The 25,608-nt window shown below is 43.2% G+C and overlaps 1 protein-coding gene across 1 annotated transcript in view; it reads right to left on the bottom strand.

The window, feature by feature from the left end:
* The window catches only part of pla1a (phospholipase A1 member A), a 65,464-nt gene that overhangs the window by 24,067 nt on the left and 15,789 nt on the right, over nucleotides 1-25,608 (bottom strand). Inside the window, exons 2-6 of the mRNA XM_041210881.1 lie at nucleotides 18,037-18,214; nucleotides 16,788-16,896; nucleotides 5,958-6,059; nucleotides 5,131-5,223; nucleotides 1,606-1,784 (exon numbers count right to left, since the gene is read on the bottom strand). Of these exons, the coding sequence (XP_041066815.1) occupies nucleotides 1,606-1,784; nucleotides 5,131-5,223; nucleotides 5,958-6,059; nucleotides 16,788-16,896; nucleotides 18,037-18,214 (661 nt within the window). The remainder of the gene's footprint in view (nucleotides 1-1,605; nucleotides 1,785-5,130; nucleotides 5,224-5,957; nucleotides 6,060-16,787; nucleotides 16,897-18,036; nucleotides 18,215-25,608) is intronic.

Genomic DNA, 25,608 nt, shown 5'->3' with positions numbered 1-25,608 from the left:
TTTTGGCCTTCTCGCCATATTGTCCACTCACACTGCCAAACATGCCCACCACCAACAGGCACGGAAAATTCCACCCCCTGTTTTTATAATTGTAATTATTGCATGTTGAGAGGTAGTAATATTGTGACTTGGCATTAATTGAGTGGGTGTTAACTATTCAGCTGACTCCTGGGTGTATATGTTGTATATTTTCTGACCATTTGCTGCTTCTTAATGAATACTTAATATACATGGGCAGATGCACTGTCCTAGATTTATTCTACTCTCTGGGCAGCACCTCAAATCTTGGCTTTTTAACACAGACGTTAATTTGTTCATTTTAAGTATATTTACATTTCTGAAAAACAGAAAGAGAGGCTTAGTTTGAAAATATTTATTCATATGAGAACTTCAGATGGTCAGAATGTTTAAAGCATTCTCCGGTATTTCTAATGCACGTTCTGCAAAAGCCAGTCTTAGAGGCAGCAGGAGACCACAACTGGACAGTTCTAGAAACACAAGGTGATTATCAGCAATAAATATCAGCCACCTCAACAGGGATTCAGTCTCAGATTTGTGTCAGCTGCAACCCACACAGCAGCACCTGGATGCCAACAGCACGAGACTTCACTCAGTTCAGACAGCACACAGGTCACTGCTGCATTACTGAAGGAACAGGTGCTTCCATTATGCAGACATAAGTTCAACAGTGGCTTGGAGCACCAGTTGGAGCAGGGAAACTGATTTTGCCTGTTGTATAGTATCCTCAGAGCACAAGGCACCAATGATTCCAATCACATCACCATCTGTGCACCTGAAGAGAGGATCCCTTCCTTTTATCAACAGGCAGGGTCACTGCTTTCTGAACATTCATTAATGATGGTGCCAGATGCCTGCAAAAAATAAATACTTAACTTTTTTATTCCCTGTCTCCCTGACTGCTCCTTCTCGGATCCTCAATCTAAGCAGGGCTAGTTGCAGGGCTTGAGGCATATTTGTCCTAAGCATTGCTGTGATTTGGCATCAGCCAAGTGTAGTGAGTGCAAAATAAAGTAGGAGGTATCCTTACATACATCCTTCCTCATTTAGGAGGAGGCTCCATGCTGGTTGTGTCAGAAACCAGGGGAGTACCCCATTGATCAATTTTCTAGGATGTCCATAGGGCTCCTATTCGACTTTCAGGACCCAATAGGTGGGGCATTAGCCATGCATACACCATCTATCATACATAGATAGAGCAGCCTAACCAGCAGTTCTTAAATGGAATCCCTGCAGGCAATTCAGAAATAGGTTAATTAAATAAAAGCAAAATATTGCCGATGCTGAAGATCTAAAATAATAACAGAAAGTGCTGGAAAAGCTCAGCAGGTCCGGCAGAGCCTGTAGAAAGAGAAAGAGTTAACGTTTTGAATCCAATATGACTTCTTCGGAACACAGGTTAATTAAATATTTTGAATGATTTTTGTGAGGTAGAATGAGCATTATTATTAGTAAACATACTATAATAAAACAGTTTTGATGAAAGCTTATTGAATATGCTAACGCCTGCCCAGATGCTACCTGACCTGCTGATTATTTCCAGCATTTTCTGTTTTTGTTTATTATGCTAATAAAACATGTCAGTACTTCCTCTGTACCTATGCGTGGACAGCGCTGCAATGAGTGATTATAGCAATCAGTGCATTCCCCATTGGTGAAGTGTTCATAAGACTGACAAGGGAAAGCAATCAACGGACAATGATTCTTGATAGAACTGATATACAGAAAAACTGCTCTGATGTGATCACAGATTAGATACTTGTACACTGAAAAAAAGAGAGACATTTGTGAGCAGGGACAGCATTCTGTTGTATCACCATTACTTTGAAGCTTAAACAACTCGATAAATTCATCACACTCTATTACTTAAAATTACTGTACATTGTACATTTCTTTTGGAAAATTACTTTAATTTGTCAAAGGAAACATAGGAGGACATTTGCTGTGGGAAGACATTTTTCGAACAATTAAACTAATAAATCATGATTTCTTGTATTATTTATTCTACTTTGAATTTGCCTAAGATAGTGAGCTATGTAAAACTCAAAAGAGAAAATTCTCTGAGCTGAGGTAGTAATAGAAATACCTTAATTGGCCTTAGCACCACTGGGCTAGTGAGAACAAGAAAGACAGGGTTGCTACTCCTGATCGCCATCTAGCTGGGAAGTGTATGTGTATGAACATGTGAGAAGATATGGGCGAGAAAAGAATCAAACACAGCTACGTTGTCCTCCATTAATCAGATAGTCTGCTTACACTCGATACCCAGGGTCACACCCGAAGAATAAGCACTTGGGGGCTGACATACCTTGGAAACTACACCCCAAAAGAAGAGGAGGGTTGATAATTGGAATAAATTCTGATGATAATATATTCCTTTGTTCAAAAATGACTTCTGAATTATAATCAAATATTTTAAAACCATCACTTCTCAAGGAGAATTAGGGATGGGCAACACATGCTGGCCCACATGCCTTGAAGCAATAAAAATAAATAAATAAGATATTGACTAATTTCAATTGGTCAACAAGATCTCCATTTACAAAATGATTTGAGAAAATGTTGATATTGTATCCTTCTAGTATTAGTAAATGCCTATATGTCCTTCAAACATAAGCAAGCTATATGATTCCTAGATATTAAATCTTTGTTCAAACCAACCCATGTCTAGTTATGCGAATAAAAAGTAAAATGAATAAGAAAGGCAATAGAAAATAAAAAGGATTGATCACAATGAAAGATGCAAAAGAAAAGTATAAAGATAAATAAAAACAGAAATGGAAAGTAATGTAAAGAAAATAAAATACCTATAGAAAAGAAAAACAAATAGAAATGAGAGTAATAAAATTAAAACCTGAAAAAGGATGTTTGTGATTACATAAATGGATATAAATGGATTGCATGATACATGTGAATTTTATGGGCAGGATTTTTTGACCCTGACACTGGCGGGCATCATCATGGGGTGGGGTGGGAAAATTTGGAGAGCCATTAAAAGTCAATATCTCTCCAAATTTCCATGTCCTGCCTACGACAATGCCCACTAATGTCGGGGCCAGAAAATCCTAGGGGTATAATTTATCCTTGTATCCTATGTAATCACAATTACATCTCAGCCCTTATGTTCCAAATTGTGAATAATTGGTCTGTAGTAAGTGCAGTAACAAGATCTAGTGGTCAAAATTTTGCCCTAGCAAAACTGGAGTCAATGGGAATCAGGAGGAAACTCTCCGCCTGTTGGAGTCATACCTAGCACAAAGAAAGATGGTTGTGGTTGTGGTTGTTGGAGGTCAATCATCTCAGTTCCAGGGCAGGAGTTCCTCAGGGTAGTGTCCTAGACCCAACCGTCTTCAGCTGCTTCATCAATGACCTTCCTTCCATCATAAGGTCAGAAGTGGGGAAGTTCGCTGATGATTGCACAATGTTCAGCACCATTTTTGACTCCTCAGATACTGAAGCAGTCCATGTCCAAATGCAGCAAGACCTGCACAATATCCAGGCTTGGGCTGACAAGTGGCAAGTTACATTCACGCCACACAAGTGCCAGGCAATGACCATCTCCAACATAGAGAATCTAACTGTCGCCTCTTGACATTTAATGGCATTACCATTGCTGAATCCTGGGGGTTACCATTGATCAGAAGCTGAATTGGATGAGCCATATAAATACTGTGGTGACAAGAGCAGGTCAGCGGCTAGGGATTCTGCAGTGAGTAACTCACCTCCTGATTCCTCAAAGCCTGCCCACCATCTACAAGGCACAAGTTAGGAGTGTGATGGAATCTTCTCCACAGTGCAGCTTCAACAACACTCAGGAAGCTTGACACCATCCAGGACAAAGTAGCCTGTTTGATTGGTACCCCATCCACAAACATTCAGTCCCTCCACCACTGACACACAGTGGCAGCAGTGTGTACTGTCTACATGATGCATTGCAGGAAATCATCAAGAGTCTTCAGACAGCTCCTTCCAAATCCACAACCACTACCATCTAGAAGGATAAGCAGATAGATGGGAACACCACCACCTGGTCCACCCCCCCACCACCACCCTCCACTCCTCCCCCACCAAGTCAATCACCATCCTGACTTGAAAATATATTGTCGTTCCTTCACTGTCACTGGGTCAAAATCCTGGATCTCCCTCCCTAATAGCACTGTGGGTGTACCTGCACCACATGGACTGCAGCGGTTCAAGAAGGCCCCACCACCTTCTCAAGGGCAATTTGGGTTGGGCAATAAATGCTGGCCTAGCCAGTGATGCCCACATTTCATGAATGAATAAAAAAACTTCAAGCTTGTTTGGCTTTGTTGATGTAAACTGTACCTGCTTTAACTAAAGTGAAAACAAAATATATCAAAACCAATAAATCATACCACAACAGTGGAAAGATAATCTAAAATTTACTGTTGGCAATATTAATGGGGGAATGCTTATCGCATTTATATGTCATACTTTGTCTACAATTATAAAGGGTTATCCAAATATATCTGGTGATTGTCTGCCAATATTGCTTCACATATGGAAAACTCTGGTGCATTATTTGATTCTCTTATCCACAATGTTGTTAATAATAGCAAATTAAGTAACCTGGACCTGACTTTTTTGACGTAGCATAGGCAGATGTTTACACTATACTAAAACATTTGGTGTATATTTAACATACATTTTTTTGTTATATGCAGGGACAGTGGAATTCTATGCCAAAGATGACAATTAACTTAAGAAGTATAATGCAGATTGTAATATACTGGATTAATATACGGGAGTTTTGTTTTATTTGTCTCTGGGCAGGAGCAGGAAGAAACTTTGCAAAACTTTTCCTCAGGAAATATAAGGGGTGGGTGGATGCATGACACTTTATCGACTAATTTTTTTCCCTTCAATGTTTCCTTATGTTCCAGTCAATGTGAAGTAAAAGGAGCCTAGAATAACCTTTAATGAAGTTTTGTATAATATTCATTAAAAATTGTAAAATTCAGTAATATGCAATATAATCATATGTTCTTGAATCTATAAAATCCTTCAGGAATAACACTTCTTCTCAGTCTCATGTAACTGAATCAATCATTCTTATTTAGGAACTCAAAGTTTTGCATAATAAAATATTACCTGAGGATAAAATGGGCCGAGCACAACCGGGTTGGTCTTTCCCACCATTTAGGTAGAAATCAATATGCCCAACTGGTTGAGAAATTCCAAAGCCTGTAAATCACCAAAATCATACATGAATACTGGATTAGTTAGTGGCTAGAAAATGAGAGAAAGGAAACAGACACACACACCAGTACTGAATATCAGGTTTTGAAATGATATCAAAGATTAACAACTGAAATTTTACAATTATCTGCCTACTATACAGCATTGGTTTTCCGTGTTGTATTCTGTAACTATCATTTATTTCTGGAGTTGAGGTTGCTGTTTGATAGCTTTGAAGTCTGAACTGCCACCATTATGGAAATACAGGTCTACAAACGCAGCGATACAGCTTTTCAAGAGCTCATGACTTACAGAACATGGTTTGGATCAACCAAGAGTTATTGGCCTCCATTTCCCTCTCGGATACTTTAGTTACCACTGTTCCTGGGATTTTCTGGTGAAAGATGCTGGTGGGCCCAGGATAGCAGTGGTAAATGGTCTGGATGTGCAGAAAGGAAGGGACAAGATCATGTAGAATCCCCTGTTCCCTCCAGTCTAGCACACCATTCACTTACCTGAATGGAATGAAGATTGAATGGGTTCTCTAATGGATGAGCAATCCATTTTATCAGATTACCATACAGGTTGAAGGCAAATATGTACCCCAATTTCTTCTTTAACCAAAGATACTGCGGTCTTTGCTGTTGCATGTTCTGGCACACAAACTTCCCTGATATGAAAAATGCTAAATGTGATCTAGGCTGTACTGAGGGGAGGAGAACAGTATTTTTCATACTCACAATCAGAATCACTGTGAATGGCTTCAACAAAGATTGCATCACTAGGGTCAAGACGCTCATTGACACTTGCCTTTGAAAACTTGGGTCCAGCGGGATCTAAACCTAAAAAAGAGAAATTAGGATAAGAATGAGATATTTTAAAAAGCTGGAGCTATTATTGTTTTTCCAGGTCCATGGGGGAAGGGCAAATATTTTAATTGTATTTAATTACATTGAACATACACTGAAGTTGGCCATTCAGCTTACAGGCCCATGTCAATGTTTATGCTCTGCTCTTGCTTACTCCCATCCATCTTTCATGTCACTGCATTAACTTATCCTTCTATTCCTTTCTTAATTGTGTTTATCTAGTTTTCCCTTAAATGCATCAATGCTAGTCACCTCAACTACTCCCTCTGGTAATGAGTTCCATATTCTAACCATCTCAAGTTTTTCTCAAACTCCCTAATGGATTTATTAGTTACTATCTTATATTTATGATCCCTAGTTTTGGTCTCTCCCACAAGAGAAAACATCTTTACGTCCACTCTATCAGGCTGTTTTATGTTTAAGGACAACAGTGTCTGTCTCTGTGACAGGCTTTAGTGAACTGACTGTTAAGATGTCTGCATCCAGAGAGACAGCCTCACATGACAACAGAAAGCCAGATGTGATATCAGACTGATTACATTTCAAGACCCAAACATTCCCCTTTTCACATCGAACTGAGGTACAAACATCCCCCTTTTCCTAGCGAACAAAAGACGCATTTGCATGCAGGATCCTATGTGACTGTCAGTTACCCAAGTTACCCACTATACACCCAATATTCACATGCATTAACAACTGTTTGTTTTACCAGTCAGTCACCCCACATGCATTGCATACATAGGTGGAATTTTCCCATCCTGCCTGTGTCTGGTTTTGTGGCAGGCGGAATCGGAGAACCCAGCGACAGGCCAAAAGTCAGAAATCCACTAGTGTGAAAATGGTTTGCAATTCTCCTGATGGTGGGTTAATGGTGGGTCAGTTATCTCACTGACTAATGGTGTGATCACCATTTGCATTCATTAACATCTCACGAGTGCTCATTAAAGCAGCTGCTCGCCAGAATATTGTCAGGCCTTCCAATCTTCCGTAATGCCAGTGGGAAGAGGGATGTCGTGTACAAGTCAGACCTCAGTTTGCTCGTAATTTCGAGGTAGGTACAAGGTACATAGCCTACCTGCCATAGCACTGCGCCGGTCATGTTACGATGAACGCCACATTGCTAGGCCTGTAGGGTTGGTTTGCTCCTGTTCTTTTCCTATGTTGTCCTGAAGAACATCACTGTGCTGTGGTACTCATGCAGGCCTCCACTTTCAGATAGTGACCAGCACTGTGGCCAGGGTTGGGGAGTGCAGGGATCTTCTACTCCCGGTGGCTGAGACAGTTGTCTACAAGGACACCACTGTGCAATGGTGGTCAGGCAGAACTGCACTTTCAGAAACTAGCACTTCAACTGGGGTTGGGCTATTAGGTAAGGGTGGGGATGATGAACATAAGGTGGGCAATGGGGAAGAAAGGCTGTTGAATGACAGTGGGGGGGAGGGGAGAACATGAGAGGGGCAAAAGGGAGGGTGGGCTGTGGAATGGCAGTGGAGGGGAAGGCGAAAACAAGTGGGCCGATCTGAGGTTGCCCTCTAATCTCTTGTTGCTGCAGGAGTGAGCAGGAGTCTGCTCAGAAAGAAAGGAGGAAGACGTCCTTGCGATGAAAGTTATCGAAAGCGAATGGCTTCATTAGCACAGTTAAAGGGCTACTCAGAACTCAGTGGCTTCACGTCACATTCGCTGCATCTCAACAGTAACACATGAATTTAGCATTTGGGAACACAGGTGATAGTGAAGGAGGCACAGCTGTATTATATATGATATTCCATTAATGAAGGCCTATCACCTATTCACCAGATTTGACATTCCTAATGGATCAAAGGGCATCCACTCATTGACTACGAGCAACTGGTTAGTCATTATTATACCACATCAGATAACGGATCACAGAGGTAGGTAAGGTCACTTATCTCAATTAAAACTTAGCATCCCACACAGGGCTCAAAATGTTACATATCTACAATATCATCTTGGTCACTTGATGTATATGTTAATGTCTCAGGGACAAGGTGGCATCAGCTACCATGCAAGTAGAGCAGGAAAACCTATGGATCCTTAACAGTTTAATTTTCTGAGCTTTACTTTCTTGCCCTTTGAATCATTACTGACTTCAATGTTTCCTTTCAGAGAGAAGGCAAAAGCACCTATGGATTCAGGGCTCAAGCTGCCCATGTCAGGGTCCAAATGCAATGGAGGAGGCGAAAGAGGGAGAGGTGACATTGTGCTCAGCTCCAGCAGGAGGCCACTAAGGGACATGGTCAAGCGGAACCAGAGCATGATCAGGAGCGTCAGGAGGAGAGACCCAGACAATGGGGGTGACTCACCAGACCTAGGGTTTATCATCCAAGAGTCTCCTATTTGCAAATGAGCGAGAGGCAATGCTGTGCACCTCTGGGCTCGTCCTGAGCTTTGGCACATCACATATGCCACATTCTTCACGAAGACCTGACACCATGTGGAGTTGCCAGTGGCTTTGAAGGTGACCATAGCGCTCAATTTCTTTGCCTCTATGTCTTTCCAAGGATTAACAGGGAACCTGTGCAGTATCTCTCAGTCCACAACACATTGATGCATAAAGGAGGTCACAGATGCCCTTTACAGGAAGGCCCACCATTATGTCAGGTTTGCTCTGGACGAAGATAGCCAGGCTGCAAAATTCACCAGCTTCTCCGCCATCTCAGGCTTCCCAAGAGTACAGGCTGCAATAGACTGCACCCATGTGGCTATACAGGCTCCATGGTAGCAGCCCCTAATGTTTATAAACCGCAAGGGCTATCATTCCATCAATGTACAACTGGTGTGTGATCATCGGAAGCACATGATGCACGTTTGCGCATGGTACCCTGGGAGTTGCCATGAGTCCTACATCCTGAGTCACTCCCAGGTGCCTGAGATTTTCAAGGGACTATTGCATCTGCAGGGATTGCTGCTTGGGGATAAGGGGTACCCACTGAAACGCCGACTGATGACACTGGTGCGTCACCCTCATAGTTGTTCTGAGCAGAGGTACAACACTGCTCACAGCTTCACATGCTCCCCTAAAGAGCAGACCAAAGGGCTTCTGAAGATGCCCTTCAGATGTTTGGACCACTCAGGTGGCTCACTCCAATACAGTCCCGGCAGGGTTTCCCGCATTATCACAACGTGTTATGCCCTTCACAATCTGGCAATGCAGAGAGGTGACCCCCTGCCAGGGGATGAACTGGAGGAGGATGAGAGCTCAATGGAAGATGAAGATCCCGAGGCCCAGGAACCTCAGAAGGCTGCTCAGGGTCAGTATGAGTGTGATCACGCCATGGAAGAAGGAAGACGTGGGAGACTTGCCCGTGATACGTTAATTGTTGACAGGTTCCAGGAAGAGTAAAGTTAAGTGAGGGTATATTGCCACATCTCTTCTAGCCCTCAATTCCCTTTCATCTCAAGGGATGTCCACCCACTTGCAGTGAGAACGAGTCCTGCATTCACACTTCTGCGTTTTGGCCTGATGAATCACCAGGCCACGATCTTTGCTTTTGTCTGTGGGGCCCTGTGAGTGAGCTCACTCTGGGAACTGAGAGTCCACTTAGGGGCAAGAGCGATGCAAGAGAAGACTTGAAGCCTTTGCCACCATTTAATGATGCAAACACTGCTGTGACTGAAATGTGGATACGCCTAGTGATCTCCTTCTCCTGTGCATGTCTTGTCTTCTGATACTACCACTGAGGAGACACAAATGCTGCTAGAATATCAATGTTGATGAGCTGCCCTCAGTCAAAGGTGTTCCTTGAGGAAGGGTGAGAAATGCTTCCATCACACACTTCAAATGAAGATATAAACACATGTCCTGATATCACACAAGGTTCAGAGACTATTTGTACTGAAGTTAACATCACAGGGATGTTAATCTCACAGAGGGACACTATCACTGAATGGGAGGATGGTTGAACCTCGACATAAGAGGATTCCAAAGTACAAAATCACAACACCTTCAGTTGCCCAAAACATTCACATAAACATCAAAAGTACTCAAAAAAATGCAATTTCTTTACATGTATACCACATTCGTGACTCAAAAGTGACATCAATTTTTCTTAACTTTCCTAACTCTACCACTACGCCTGGCTGTAGCCCCTCCATCCGCAGCAGAGGTGGAGGCAGCCTGCTGACTGCTACGTCCTGATGTCTATGATGACCTTGGTGGATGTCCTCTGGTGGTCCAAGGTCTGGAGGACCCCAGCCTGATAAGGGTCATCTGCTCAGGGGCTGAAGTGCCCTCGGAGGCCTTAGAAGCTGGAGTGGATGGGGTCATAGGCAGAGGGGGCTATGAACGGACGTACACTCTTGGGGTGTCCTCAGAGTAGACCCCCTGGGGTGTCTGGATGGTGCTCATCCCCTCTGTGGGTGCCTGAGGGCCCTGATCTGACTCCCGCATGAGATGATGCACCTGGAGGAAGGTCAAGGTGCCTCGTCCCCATGTCACCCACATCTTGATAGTGACCACCAGGGTGTGTGGCCATGAAGTGCAGGGCCAAGCACAAATCTGGTAAAATCTGTTGGACCAAGGTCTCCATGGCGGTTGCCAGCCCTCCCGTGGTGACCTCGAGGCGCTTGCATGTCGGAGCCACGACATCAGACAGAATGTGGACGGGCTGAGTGACTGTCGAATCTCTGCCTGATGTCCTGTCGCCTGTCAATGCATCACTAGCATTGAGTTGGCGGCCACTTCCAGAAGCTCTTCATCTGACTTGGACTGAATAGTTGACTGGTCTCCAGCAGCCCTCCGAGTGCCAGAGACCTGTGCTGTCCTTACATCTGACTGCTGTGGGGACGTGTCAGTGAAATGTTCTCCAGAAAATAAGCCTGAGCCTAACCTACAGCTATGTTCCACCGACGTGTGTCTCTGAGCTGGTGGAGAGTGCATGTGAGCATCATGATGGTTCTTCCAGAGCTTCATCGTCAGTTATGGTCTTGGATCTCGACTGGCTGTGGGCCTCGATCTGCTGATGGTAGAAAATAGAAAATAAGTTCAGTTTCAGTTAATGAGTATGAGCTAGATGTGAGTAACTGTGAATGTCAGGATTTGATGAAATGATGGAGCTGTGATCTGTACTCGGTTGCTGTGAGAGATTGATCTCCCCCTCCCTACAGGAGTGATCCCTGTCCTCCCCAGCCAGCTCAGCTGCTGTCTCCTTGAGCTCAGTGAGGGCAATGATGTTGGCCATCTCTCCCCTGGTCTGCACTCTCCCACGCCTGTTGTGTGCCAGCTTGGCCTCTCGGAAGAAGAAAGATAGGGATGTGATGAGAAGGGATGGAGCAGAGGTTGGGTGAGATGCATGCCCCCTGTGTGTGGTGAGCCCTCCCCAAGAGGGCCAGAGGATGGAGTGTGAGCAAGATGATAGATGGTTTGGTAGTGATGTGAAAGTCTCCATTAGAGAATGAGTGTTGATATGTGTCCCCTGCTAATGGTTGTATGAGATCTGTGAAGAGAGTAGCCGCTTGAGTGCATGATGCCAAGATGAGAGTTTGATATTGGAGGGAGTTGAAGGATGACTTACCCTGGCAGAATGGATGAGACCATTCATCCTCTTCCTGCACTAGATGGCATTTCAGGCACAGTTGCCAGCCGTGCTGACCTGAGAGGTGAGGCTGGTGTGCTTCCTGCATGTTCCTTCCCTGGGACACAGGACATGCTTGTGCGTCTGCACTTCTCTGATCAAGGCCTGGAGTACCTGGTGGGTGAAGCGGGGTGCTGCCTTCTCGTTGAGGCTATCGGCCTTTGTCTTGTGGCTGGAAGACATCTCTGCATGTGTCCTGAAGACAGATGGGCTGGACAGAGTGGGACTGGCATTTAAATGTGGCACCCAGACCTTTGACCCTGCCAGCTGACGGCGGGTGGACAAATCAGCTCCCAACCCACCAGAACTGATACTCACCTGTGCATAATTAATAAGCTTCCAAGCACACAATCGGGCGCGAGTTCCTGTCATTGCGGCATGTGGGGTAGGCGCCACCGAAATCGCCCGCCACCGCACTTAGTTTCACTAATGGAAAATTCTGCCCATAATTGTTAAACCATGCAGGTCTCTTAATGTGTGCACATTGACATTGGCTGCTCGTGTGGGTGATGTTCCTTGTCCAGAGAATGTCATTCCCGTGACACTTGTTGCGTTGGTAACTGTTGTTGTTCCATTGCAGTTGTTGGGGACACTTGGACCTCTGGGATTGATGGTAGTTCTGTACCTAGTACAGCTGGTGAGATCCCTTCTCCCTGACTGGCCGAATGCAGTGAAGGAACAGCTTCACTAGTTGATTGTAAATGCCTACGGTTGGGCCGGCATATTTGGTCATTCATGTCCACTAAATACAATCGAGGTGACAATCTCTCTACACACATCCCAAGTTTACACTTGGGCTGACTCCTGTTGAGAGAGTTGAGGATTTGTACCCTGACTGACTCCTCATGTTTTTTCATGGCTACATATTGATTCTTCAAGGAGTCTTTCAGGGTCTCAATGTCTTTGCCTGCCCGTATATCTGGTTGAGTTTTTCAACTCCCTCCTTGAGTCGTCAACTGTGGAATTGATGGTTATTCTTTCCTCCTGGTACCTTTGTGTTGTCTCTGAAATTTGTTTGTTCAGATCTTACACAGCTTGGTTCATTGAAGACTTCAGTCGATCTTGTGCTTTCAAAGGCATATACTCAGCTAGGATCTAGCCCTTTATATCTTCCTGTTCAGCTCAGATATATACATTTTCCTGTAGGACTGCTTCATTTACCATTGGCTCTGCATTTCTTTGCACTAACGTGATCAGCAACCATCTTGTGGTTTACTTAAATATTGTCTCCCTCTTGCTGGAGTCTTTTGTTTCCCTCTCTCTGGGGTCTTTTCTCACACTTTCTCTGTTGGCACCTTTAGGGTTACCAGCCCAAACTTTAGACTTGCTTCAGCTGAGATGAGTGGCTGTTGCATCCCATCTATAATTTTACCATCTACTCTGGGGGTTTCGAACCCAGGCCCTCACAGCATGACCCTGGGTCTCTGGAATACCAGTCCAGTGACAATACCACTATGCTGCTGCCTCCCCATTCTAGAGAATCAAGCCTCAGCCTGTTTAATCCTTCCAGTAGGTATACCCTCTCAGTTCTGGTATCATCCTTCATAGAATCACAGAATCACAGAGTGCAGAAGAGGCCCTTTTGCCCATCGAGTCTGCACCGACACGTGAGAAACTGACCTATCTACCTAATCCCATTTACCAGCACTTGGCCCATAGCCTTGAATGTTATGATATGCCAAGTGCTCATCCAGGTACTTTTTAAAGGATGTGAAACACATACCTTCACTACCCACCCAGGCAGCACATTCCAGACTGTCACCACCCTCTGGATAAAAAAGTTTTGCCTCACATTCCCCCTAAACCTCCTGCCCCTCACCTTGAACTTATGTACCCTTGTGACTGACCCTTCAACTGCTCCCTATCCACCCTGTCCATGCCCCTCATAATCTTGTACACCTTGATCAGGTTGCCCCTCAGTCTTCTCTGCTCTGATGAAAACAGCCCAAGTCTATCCAACCTCTCTTCATAACTTAAATGTTTCATCCCAGGCAACATCCTGGTGAATCTCCTCTGCACCCTCTCCAGTGCAATCACATCCTTCCTATAATGTGGCGACCAGAACTGCACACAGTACTCCAGCTGTGGCTTCACCTAGGTTCTATACAACTTCAACATGCCCTCCTTACTTTTGTAATCTATGCCTTGATTGATAAAGGCAAGTGTCCCATATGCCTTTTTCACCACACTGCTAACAGGCCTCTCTGCCTTCAGAGATCTTTGGACACACTTCCTAGTGTCATGCCATTCATTGAATACTTCCTTGTAAAATTATTCCTTCCAAAGTGTATCACCTCACACTTTTCAGGGTTAAATTCCATTTGCCACTTATCTGCCTGTTTGACCGTCCCATCTATATCTTCCTGTAGCCCAAGACACTCAACCTCACTGTTAACCACCCAGCCAATCTTTGTGTCATCCGCAAACTTACTAATTCTACCCTCCACATAGTCATCTATGTTGTTTATATAAATGACAATTAATAGGGGACACAGCACAGATCCCTGTGGTACATCCCTGGACTCTGGCTTCCAGTCATTGAAGCATCCTTCTGTCATTACCCTCTGTCTCCTACAACTAAGCCAATTTTGCATCCACCTTATCAAATTACCCTGTATCTCATGTGCATTTGCCTTCTTTATAAGTCTCTCATGTGGGACCTTGTCAAAGGCTTTGCTGAAATCCATTATAACTACATCAACTGCGCAACCCTCATCTACACACCTGGTCACATCCTCAAAAAATTCAGGCAAATTTGTTAGGCATGACCTTCCTCTGACAAAGCCATGCTGACTATCCCTGATCAAACCTTGCCTCTCCAAGCGGAGATAGGTTCTCTCCTTCAGAATTTTCTCCAACAGTTTCCCTACCACTGACGTGAGACTCACTGGCCTGTAGTTCCCTGGCTTATCTCTACAACCCTTCTTAAACAGCAGAACCACGTTAGCTGTTCTTCAGTTCTCTGGCACCTCCCCTGTGGCCAGAGAGGAATTAAAAATTTGGGTCAGAGCCCCTGCAATCTCCTCCCTTGCCTCCCTCAGCAGCCTGGGACACAAATCATCCAGGCCTGGCGATTTGTCCACTTTTAAGCCTGCCAACACCTCCAATACCTTGTCACTCCCTATATTAATTTTATGATATAATCCTTGTAAATTTTTTTTGCACCTTCTCCATTGCCTCTATATCCTTTTCTAACATGCAGACCAAAACATGCACAGTTATGGTGACCAAAATAACTGAATAACTCAGGGTACATTTTGGACTGAATAATATTGTTTACTCTTGAAACATAAATCGGATACCAAAAAGATTTTTAAAGAAAAATTTGTTTTATCCACTTAAACTCTGTTTATGATGCTGAGCCATTAGCTTTAAGGTTACTATAGTTTTCGAAGATTTTTTTAAAATCTCTAAACATAGGCCCTTTGCATATGGAAACAAGAGGCCTAATGCAAGTGTGAGTCTCTCTCTCCAAGATTACTTTGCTCTGAGGGAGCCTCCATCATGGACAGCACATGGGAAAATCGGCACTAGGGATCACCTACCAGCCAAAAAGTTAGTTAATTTTGCTGAATGTGGTTCTGGGTGGAGAACAAATGCTCCTCCTGACCCCCATTACAGGAAGTGAGCACAGTCAGCCTCCTCCCATCCCCATCTTCCTTGCTATCCAATCCCCCCATCCACACCACTTCTAAACATCCATTATCATAGCTCCAGACTCCTCCATCACTGTCATTCCTAACCCTGGTGATACCCAACATTCAGACTGGTGAGCCCCAACACTGACTCCTGTGAGACCAGACAGTGACCCTGTGATTCCTGACACTAACCCTTGCAACTCCAGGGGGAGAATTTTCTTCCCGTCCGGGGGTGGGGGGTGTTGGTTGGGTGGGAACGGGTGTGGGTGCGGGTGGGGGCGCCCAGCCAATTAACGCCCACCCAGTGTGACGTGCACCCGGAAGTGCTCCCTGTGCCAATGGGAGGAGTAGGCTGAGTGGGGGCCTGCGCTCTTTCAGGCATGCGTGCGAAAGAGCGCAGAAATCTCTCTGAGGCAGATCAGTTTGAGTTTCAAAAATCTTAATAAAGAAAAAAAAAACTTAGGACATGTCCCCTCATGTGAAAGTGTTACATGAGCTGGGACATGTCTATGAATTTTAATGAAAATCTTTATTTCACTTATAAATCATTCATGAAACCTCACCCCGCCCATGGATGAGGTTTCATGAAAAATGCAAAGGCTGCCTGGGCTCTTCGCCTGCCTGCCAATCTTAAGGTTGGACGGGCAGCTATGTCAAGTGTTTTAATTAATTTTTAAATGGCCTTAATAGGCCTTTGACAGTTCCACGGGCGCGCAGCCGACTCCGGTACGTAGCAAATCGGAATGACGCACGGTGATGTCGGGACGCACGCCTGACGTCACCACACGTCATTTTACGCATCGGCAAGCGGGCCCCGCCCACGCTTGCCAAGCCGAAGATTCTGGTCCAGGCTCCAACTCCTGTGATCCCCAATTCCCAGCTGCATGTTACCTCACCCCCGAATTCTTGGATCCCTGATCCCTGGCGCTGCACTCCCTCAGCCATCTCCAACCCTTGACCTAATCCAATCCAACACAACAGATGGGCCAACTTACCTACTGACCTCAAGGCCCAGATCTTTGCCAGTGGGCTATGTTGAACCGGCTGTTTTATAATGAGGTCCGAGTTGCAATATCTCTGATTCTGAGCCCCAGATCTCATCATTCTTGCATAGGCGAAGGACCTTGCACCCCCATGTTCTCAAGGATAGATAGACCCATAATTCTAAGCCATTATCTGATCATTTATCTCATTGCTATTTGCAGTAACTTGCATTGTGCAAATTGTCACAACTGCCTACATTACAGCAGTGTCTACAATTCAAAACTAAATTATTGGATGTCAAGCACTTTACTATGTCCCAAAGATGTGATCAGCCTAAAGACCATACTTTTCCTTTTCAATTTTTTTGTACAGAAATATGTACCTGTAATCTGAACAAAATATGAAATGAGGAAAAAATGGAATTAGTGAGTGACATATTTTCTCGCTAGAAAAGGATTAAACAGATTTTCCATGTACAAATTTACCTGTGATCTGTCCTAGTTTTCCTTTGAAAATATGACCCACAATTCCAGCCACATGCGCCCCCAGACTGATTCCAATCAAATGGAAAGAGTCCTTTGTGCTTCCATGTGCCTGCAAATATAGATATGGTTAATTTATATTTCATCATTTTAACAGGAATATTATGTTTATGAAGTTTATGAGGATCTTTATAATTTTGCTGTATGCTGACAATAGCTTATATTTAATGTAGAAAATTACATGGCCGTTCAAGTAGGAGAAAATAATGTTGAGGATCAATAAAGTTAGTGAAGATGACCAGAAATGTTTTAAGTATGTAGATTGTGAGGTAGAGGTGCTTAAGGACATTGTTCCAGTCAGTGGGGCTGAAAGCTGTGCTACTGATGATGGAATAGAGAGAAGCGATATGTAGGAAGCCTGGATTAGAGGACTGAAATGTATAGAATGGGATGTAATGATTGAGGAGGCTGCAGAGGTAAGACATGTACTATGGGAGGGACAAGATAGTGAATTGAATATCCTAGGGAATGGGGAAGTTGGATTTTTGTTTCCATTGAAACAGAATTGCTAAATTGAGAAGTGATGGTAAGTTAGGGATGGAAGTTTGCATAGGATTTGATATGTGACCTAGAGAGGAAAGACAGCAAGCAACTAACAAAATATTTTACTCAAGTATAAAGAAGTTTTGATGCACAGGAGAAAATATATGACATTTTATTGTAGCTCTAAGTAAAGTCAGTGCAAGAACACCTTTGTGTTTACTGTAAATACAAATATACTGCTATCTGGATCATATATAATTGCTGAATGTGTCAGAGATCAAAGTTATAAACCATCATTCATGCAGGCTATTGCTGTAAATTAATTTTATCTTAAAGGAAATAGATAATAATCTTGAAGTCATTTAGCAGGAATGGTATGGATGGGCAAGGGCAAGTTGGCTTGTGCAGGGGTGGTGTTCGTTTTCAACATGTACCTGTCCCCATCATTTTCACTGTCTTGACTTAAGGCACAGGAGGGCTGCCTGCCCCAGAGAAGTAGGAGCCTAATTTGAATCACAGTGCCATGTCCTGATGATGTCATTGGAACATACATGCCATTTTACCTACAAACCTACACTCACCAGCATTTGATGCAGTACTTTGGTTTCAGTATGGGATTCAGTAGTTGATGATTTTTAAAAATGGTGTTAACATAGCTGCTTAGCTTGGAGGTTACATGGTCAGTTAACATATTTATTCGGATACTTACGATAAAGTTTGTTATAAGGGTAGAAATCTTATGTCCTAGCAGAGCAGAATTCCGCACTGCACTGTGATATACAGCTGTCGAACCAATAATCCAATCGACAATAACAACATTCACATCCATTGCACTAATCAATTCTTTTGCCAGGGTGTCAACCCAAGAAGGCTTGCTGCCCATCATCCTCAAAAAAAGACAAAATGAGAAAATAATGAAACAACAATGTAAAAATGTTCAAACACCTCACAATTTAATCTGAAATTATATGTTACACCACTAATGAGTAAACCCTCAAGGCAAAAACAGAATTACCTGGAAAAACTCAGCAGGTCTGGCAGCATCGGCGGAGAAGAAAAGAGTTGACGTTTCGAGTCCTCATGACCCTTCGACAGAACTTGAGTTCGAGTCCAAGAAAGAGTTGAAATATAAGCTGGTTTAAGGTGTGTGTGTGTGGGGGGCGGAGAGATAGAGAGAGAGAGAGGTGGAGGGGGGCGGGGTGTGGTTGTAGGGACAAACAAGCAGTGATAGAAGCAGATCATCAAAAGATGTCAACGACAATAGTACAATAGAACACATAGGTGTTAAAGTTAAAGTTGGTGATATTATCTAAACGAATGTGCTAATTAAGAATGGATGGTAGGGCACTCAAAGTATAGCTCTAGTGGGGGTGGGGGGAGCATAAAAGATTTTAAAATATTTTTTAAAAAATGGAAATAGGTTGGAAAAGAAAAATCTATATAATTTATTGGAAAAAACAAAAGGAAGGGGGAAACAGAAAGGGGGAGGGAATGGAGGAGGGAGCTCAAGACCTAATGTTGTTGAATTCAATATTCAGTCCGGAAGGCTGTAAAGTGCCTAGTCGGAAGATGAGGTGTTGTTCCTCCAGTTTGCGTTGGGCTTCACTGGAACAATGCAGCAAGCCAAGGACAGACATGTGGGCAAGAGAGCAGGGTGGAGTGTTAAAATGGCAAGCGACAGGGAGGTTTGGGTCATTCTTGCGGACAGACCACAGGTGTTCTGCAAAGCGGTCGCCCAGTTTACGTTTGGTCTCTCCAATGTAGAGGAGACCACATTGGGAGCAACGAATGCAGTAGACTAAGTTGGGGGAAATGCAAGTGAAATGCTGCTTCACTTGAAAGGAGTGTTTGGGTCCTTGGACGGTGAGGAGAGAGGAAGTGAAGGGGCAGGTGTTGCATCTTTTGCGTGGGCATTCATCTGAATGGCTTTCTCTGCTATTTTAACTGGGGTGTAAATCTGTTTGAAATAATGAGGATAACGCTTCTGCTGAGGGAGGCATTCCAGACAAGTTGTGATAAATTTCTATGCCTCACTATTCCACTGTGCAATTTTTGAGCTACAGAGTTCTTTCAAAGTAAATTTGTCCTCTTTTCTCCTTTTGTAAATGAGTTGCCATTCTTCATCTAAAAATGGACCATAATTTATTGTCAAAATAATAGAGACTAATGGCACTATCATTATTTTGCACAAAAGTTGCTGTCCTAGTTGTGCCTCTCCACTTTTAACTTCATGCAAATGACATCTTGCTATTTGTCTCACCTTTGAAATGAATTGAATGCCTTGAAGTTGCTGCGTTTGTGTGATAGATAAGAACTAAACTCACCACAAAAAGTTAAGCCAATCCATTTCAATCTGAGTATCCTTTCTAACCATGTGGTGGGTTAATTACTGCTGGTCAACCTCTTAGGCAGTGAAAATTAACTATTAAAATAATGGAGTCTGTTATGATCCTGAACCAGACCTCCAAGTTCTTGGTATGATCTGGTTTGGGATCGGTAATTTTTGTTTAAAGTAGACAAAGTTTGAAATTCAAGACACTTACTAAGAGAATAAAAAGCCACAAGATTCCACTGGTTGTGAACAAACAAAATATACTTTACTATACAAGGTCAGAAAGATAAAATAATTTACAATATATACTTTATAAGCTAACATTCAGGGTTAATAAGAGATACGTGTGAATTAACAGGCAAGCTGTGGTTGAACACACCACATTGTACAATAAATAGTAAATGCGTAAGGAAGATCCCACAGATTTCTCAGAAGCACTGACCTCAGTAAACACTGTGAGCCAATCAATCTTGTTGAAATTCTATTCTTTCACAAAAGATTCCAGTCTTCACTTTCAAAGATCTAGCCTTGGAATTCTCTCCAACAGTCACCCTGACTCGGACTGCCTCAATGGCTGCAACACCTCACAGGGTTTCAGTCTCGTCTCCCAAGACTCCGTTCTCCTGGATTCCCGAGTCTGCACTTCAGCACCAACTCACAAGCACAGCTTCAGCTCGTCAGCTGCGCTGAGCAGAAACTATTGCTCCAAAGGGGTATCTTTGCTCCAACAGACCAAAGCACAAAGTCACCAACTTTCTACTGCCTTCTTCAATCTCCAGGTGAGCCCTCGTTACTTAAACTCTGCCAACCCCAGCTCTTTTATTTCTGGAAGCCTCTGTAATTACTCCTCTCTTTCTTTCTTGGGCTTCTTCCTGTCCCCTGTTTGGGACTCCTCTTTGGGACCTCTCCCTGCCCCTCTTTGGGTCCCTGCCTGGAAATCTTCTTTTGGGACCTCTCCCTGTCCCCTCTCCTGTCTCCTGTCTGGGATTCTTCTTAATTATCACTCTCCTCTCCCAGTCACATAATCCAGTTTTTGCACTGTTTTGTTTTCTTTCCTTCACACAGGCAGTGCAGTCAGGATGCCAGATTGTGCATGCGCTGCCCGCTCCATCCGCACTTGCGCACAGCTCCCAAGGCCTATCAGGACTTGGAGCTCCTGAACTACGCTTACTGATAAGGTAAGTTTGGATCTCGTAATAAGTCTCATTACCTCGGGTTTAAATTGTTCGAGCGTAATAAAATTGTAAATGTTAAATTTTGTTTTCTATACTACTTTTCCTTTCTGTCTTTGTTTTTTCTCTCTCTCTATCCAATCTTTATTTCCCTCCCCTTGGTTCTCTTTCTCTACCTGAGTTGACATCAAATCCACACATTCTAATTTACACTTTCTACTCAGTTTTCACAATCCTTCAACTTGATTTGGTGGAGAGGGTACACAGTTCTTGTCCTGTTCACTCAGGATTCAGTATTCCTTCGCTGGGACATTATCAGCTCACACACTTTCAGCAGTTTGTCATGCAAAAAAATTAAAAAACCTAAACATATAAGGGCAACTCTAACCAACAGCAAATTATGGCCCATTCAATTTGGTAAAGATGTCCCACAATCATTAGACTTGCAAACCCCAATGTCTCATAAATCAAGAGACAGCTTTTTTAAAAAGGTATAAAAATCATGTATAGCTTTTTTTAAAACATAAACCAACAATAGATTGACAGCCGACTTATAGGACTTAGTTAATCTCTAACAGGACAGAGCTCTTTACAAAACCAAGATTACTACACCTGACCTTTACAAAAAACTTCTTAAAAATCATACCCGTTTTCTTGGTATGATTATGGCTATTCAATTTGTTCCACTCTCTTGCATGCACCCCATAGACCTGTAATGTTCTCTTTTTCAAGTATGTATGCTATAGAGAAACTTACTCCTTTCTCTCCCATCACTGTTGATACAAAGGTTAAATGATTGCCTTACACACAGTACTGAGACATCTTGCAGAAGGAACACGCACATATTGCATACCAGAACTGGAGTTGGACCAAGCAGGAGTCAGATGGAATACATGGAGACATGGGGAGCTCAGATATTTAAAGCCTGTAGTGTCAGAGGAGAAAATGAGGGAGGGGAGAACTGTCCTTAGTTTGATGGTCAAGGAATGTTGTTGCTCTGTGCTATATGTGGTGAGCTACTGAGGTCAAAACTAATGCCCAGCGTTCTAAGGGCTGAATAGGGGAAACAGAGGATGGTGAGTATCCAAGTCCCAGAGTAAGAGTCAGTGCTCATGGACTGATCCATCTCCCATTATAACTCTGAATATGCCTGGCAACGCTGGGAATTTCAGTAAGAACCGGACAGTCAAATAAAGGCACAATGCATAATAGGACAAGATGGAAATCCTTGTGAGAGGCGGCTTTTTTCACTCAGGCTCCAGGCCCCACACCTGATTTTCTCTGCAGTCAGCTCTCTGGCATCTAGGTGCATGTGTGACTATGATCGATTGGATGCACAAGGGCAGTAGGATTGTTAAAAATCTTGACTTATCAGATCCTTCTTGTGAGATCATGAATGAGGCTGAACTTGACTGAGAAATTATGTCTTTTGTAATTAGTTTGTGAGAATTGGCATGTCTGAGTCTTTCCTATGGATAATTCCTTGCTCAACCAAGAAATGGGGTGGTTCAATAGACATATCAGGTTTTCCTCCAGCTGAGGCTGAACACTTAATTTCTATGGCATAGAAATATCCAGCAGAGTTCAAACAAATACAAATTCTGGAATTCAAACTCATGATCTGAATGAGTAAACCACACAAACTACTTCAAGTAACATACAAACAGATCCAGCAACTTTTATCATGAGATCTTTTACACCCATTTGAGAGAACAGATGGGACATTAATTTAATGAAAGACAGTACCTTCAACAGTGCAGCACACCCTTGGTACTACCTTAGGTTTTTGGAGTGAGTGTTGAGCCTTGTTATGATTTCTATAGAAACTGATAATTTTTAAAACAATATTCGAACTTCTAGTGACTTTTTGAAAGGATCAACCGACAAGATATCAAGTTTTACATTTTACTGTAACAAACTAAAAGCAACATTAACTAAACACTATTTCGGTAGGCATCTTAATAATCTAAACTACAGACAATCTCCCTCCATGGACATTCTTTAATCTGTCCCTTAAGTGCACACTCTATTCTCCCTTAACCAGTCCAAAGTGATTCTTAGCTCAGCTATACAAATAGTCATTTGGCAGTACAGAACTTGAGTATTGCTGAATAAAGAGACATGTCAAAGCTCTTTGTCTTGCTCTCATCAGGACACTTCACAAGAATACCAATATAAGGGAAAAGCAACAATTTATTCTGTAAGAGAAGAGAGTGCTGATTGGTTGGAAAGTGGACTCTGTCTGGTAGAGGTGTTGCCATGGGGAATGCACCAGTGATGGTGACTGACAGTTAAGTGCCAAACATTATTTGAAATTTAAACCAGGCTGCTTGACCCTGATTGGTCAAAGCATTGTCCTGAGGAATCAGTCAGCGAATGGCCGTCACTTATTTTTTTAAATTGAAGCAGGCGCAATGTGCATATGTTCTTTCTGTCTGCAAAGAACACAACCCTGTGTATTAATATATGTAGCTTACAGTACACACCAATGTGCCACGCTGTGAGACCGACTGACAATCTTAAATTGGTTGTCAGTATAATTCTTAGTGCACTGAGGATTATTTAGTAAATGTTGTTCAATCACAGAATCATATCTAATGTTGGATGCTGTGTTTTGAGTTTTGCAAGCATGGGCTGGTTGGATACAGTCTGTACCTTGCCCGTTGTGAACAGCGGCTGGGACATGCTGTTTGATACGATCTGCCAGTCTTTGGGACGTACGGCCTACATACCCAGCATCACACTGGCACTGAAATTCATATACCACATCACTCATTTGTGTGATAGGCAGAGTATCTCTTTGGCTTGACGGCAGCATCCTATTAGTGGCGAATATCACTCACGTTACTACTGTTTCACCCGATAGGTGACAGGTAGCTTCATCGGTTACTCAAAATTTTGAGGTACCTTGCCCTTCCAGGGTAACCTAGGTAGACTGGGCACTTTTCAGGGCTAAAAGTGATTGCATTAAGCCTGTTCGTGAGGTTGTGTGATATACAGGGCAAAATGATCTGATCAGGGTAGCCATTATCCTGCAGGATGTCTTTGATGCGCCCTATTTCAGCATCAAACTTGCATGGTGAACAAATGGCTTGGGCCCTACTTACAAGGTTGCTGATAAGAGCAATCTTTTGGAATCTGCCAGGGGATTCTCTACCACAAGCCTAACTTCACTGGTCAATATATGTGTTGGGATTCTTACAGTTGCACATGCTATATGATTGGTCTTATTGGCAATCTTGTCAATTGGGCCCAAACCATTTGCTCACCGTGCAAACTTGATGTTGAAATAGGGTGCATCAAAGGCATCCTGCAAGATAATGGCTACCCTGGTCAGATCATTTCACATTATATATCACACAAACTCATGAACGGGCCAAAGGTCATCACTTTTGGCCTTGAAAAGTGCCCAATCTACCTTAGATTACCCTGGAAGGGCAAGGCATCTCAAAAATTTGAGCATCAGGTGAAGCTACTTGTTTCATGCTGCTGCTATGCAGTAGCAACATGAGTGGTATTCACCACTATCAGGATGCTGCCACCAAGCCAAAAAGACATTCTGCCTATCATACAAATGAGTAATGTGGTATATGACCTTCAGTGCCACGTAATGTTAGGTATGTGGGCCGCGCATTCCAAAGCTGGCAGGTTGTATCAAACAGCCTGTCCCAGCTGCTCTTCATAGCAGGCAAGGTACAGACCATGCTCATAAGAACATAAGAAATAGGAACAGGAGTTCCTATTTGGACCATTTGGCCCCTTGAGCCTGCTCCGCCATTTAAGATCATGGCTGATCTACTTGTGTTTCGATTTCCACATTCCCATCTAACCCTGATAACCTTTGATTCCCTTGCCTAACAAGAATCCACCTACCTCTGCCTTAAAAATATTCAGTGACCCTGCCTCCACCACATTCTGAGGCAGAGTTCCAAAGTCGCACAACCCTCAGACAAAAAAAATTTCCTCATCTCTGTCCTAAAAGGGTGACCTCTAATTTTAAAATAGTGCCCCCTTGTTCTGGACTCACCCACAAGAGGAAACATCCCTTCGATGTCCACCTTGTCAAGGCCGTTCAGGATCTTGTATACTTCAATCAAATCACCCCTCACTTTTCTAAACTCCAGACAAGCCCAGTCTGTCCAACCTTTTCTCATAAGACAACCCACTCATTCCAGGTATCAATCTAGTAAACCTCCTTTGAACGACCTCCAATGCATTTATATCCCTCCTTAAATGAGGAGACCAAAACTGTGCACAGTATTCGAGGTACAGTCTCGCCAATGCCCTGTATAACTGAAGCGCAACATCCTTACTTTTATGTTCCATCCCTCTCGTAATAAAAGAATAGCATTCCATTAACCTTCTTAATTTCTTGCTGTACCTGCACACTAATTTTTTGTGACTCATGTACTAGAACACCTAGATCCCTCTGCACCTCAGAATTATGCAGCCATTCTCCGTTTGAGTAGTACTCTGCTTTTATGTTCTTCTTGCCAAAGTGAACAACTTCACATTTTCCCACATTAAACTCCATTTGCCAGATTTTTGCCCACTCACTCAACCTATCTATATCCACCTGCAACCTCCTCATGTCCTCTTCACAACATACTTTCCTACCTTTGTGTCATCTACAAATTTAGCTACCATGTCTTCACTCTCCTCATCTAAGTCATCGATGTAAATCATAAAAAGTTGAGGCCCCAGTATAGGCTCCTGTGGATTCCACTCATCACATCCTGCCAATCAGAAAAAGACCCATTTATACATACTTTCTCCT

Source organism: Carcharodon carcharias, chromosome 18 (assembly GCF_017639515.1).
Source record: "Carcharodon carcharias isolate sCarCar2 chromosome 18, sCarCar2.pri, whole genome shotgun sequence".
Classification (NCBI taxonomy): Eukaryota; Metazoa; Chordata; class Chondrichthyes; order Lamniformes; family Lamnidae; genus Carcharodon; species Carcharodon carcharias.
The sequence above is the reverse complement of the archived record's forward strand: the minus strand, read 5'-3'. Positions and strand labels throughout refer to the sequence as shown.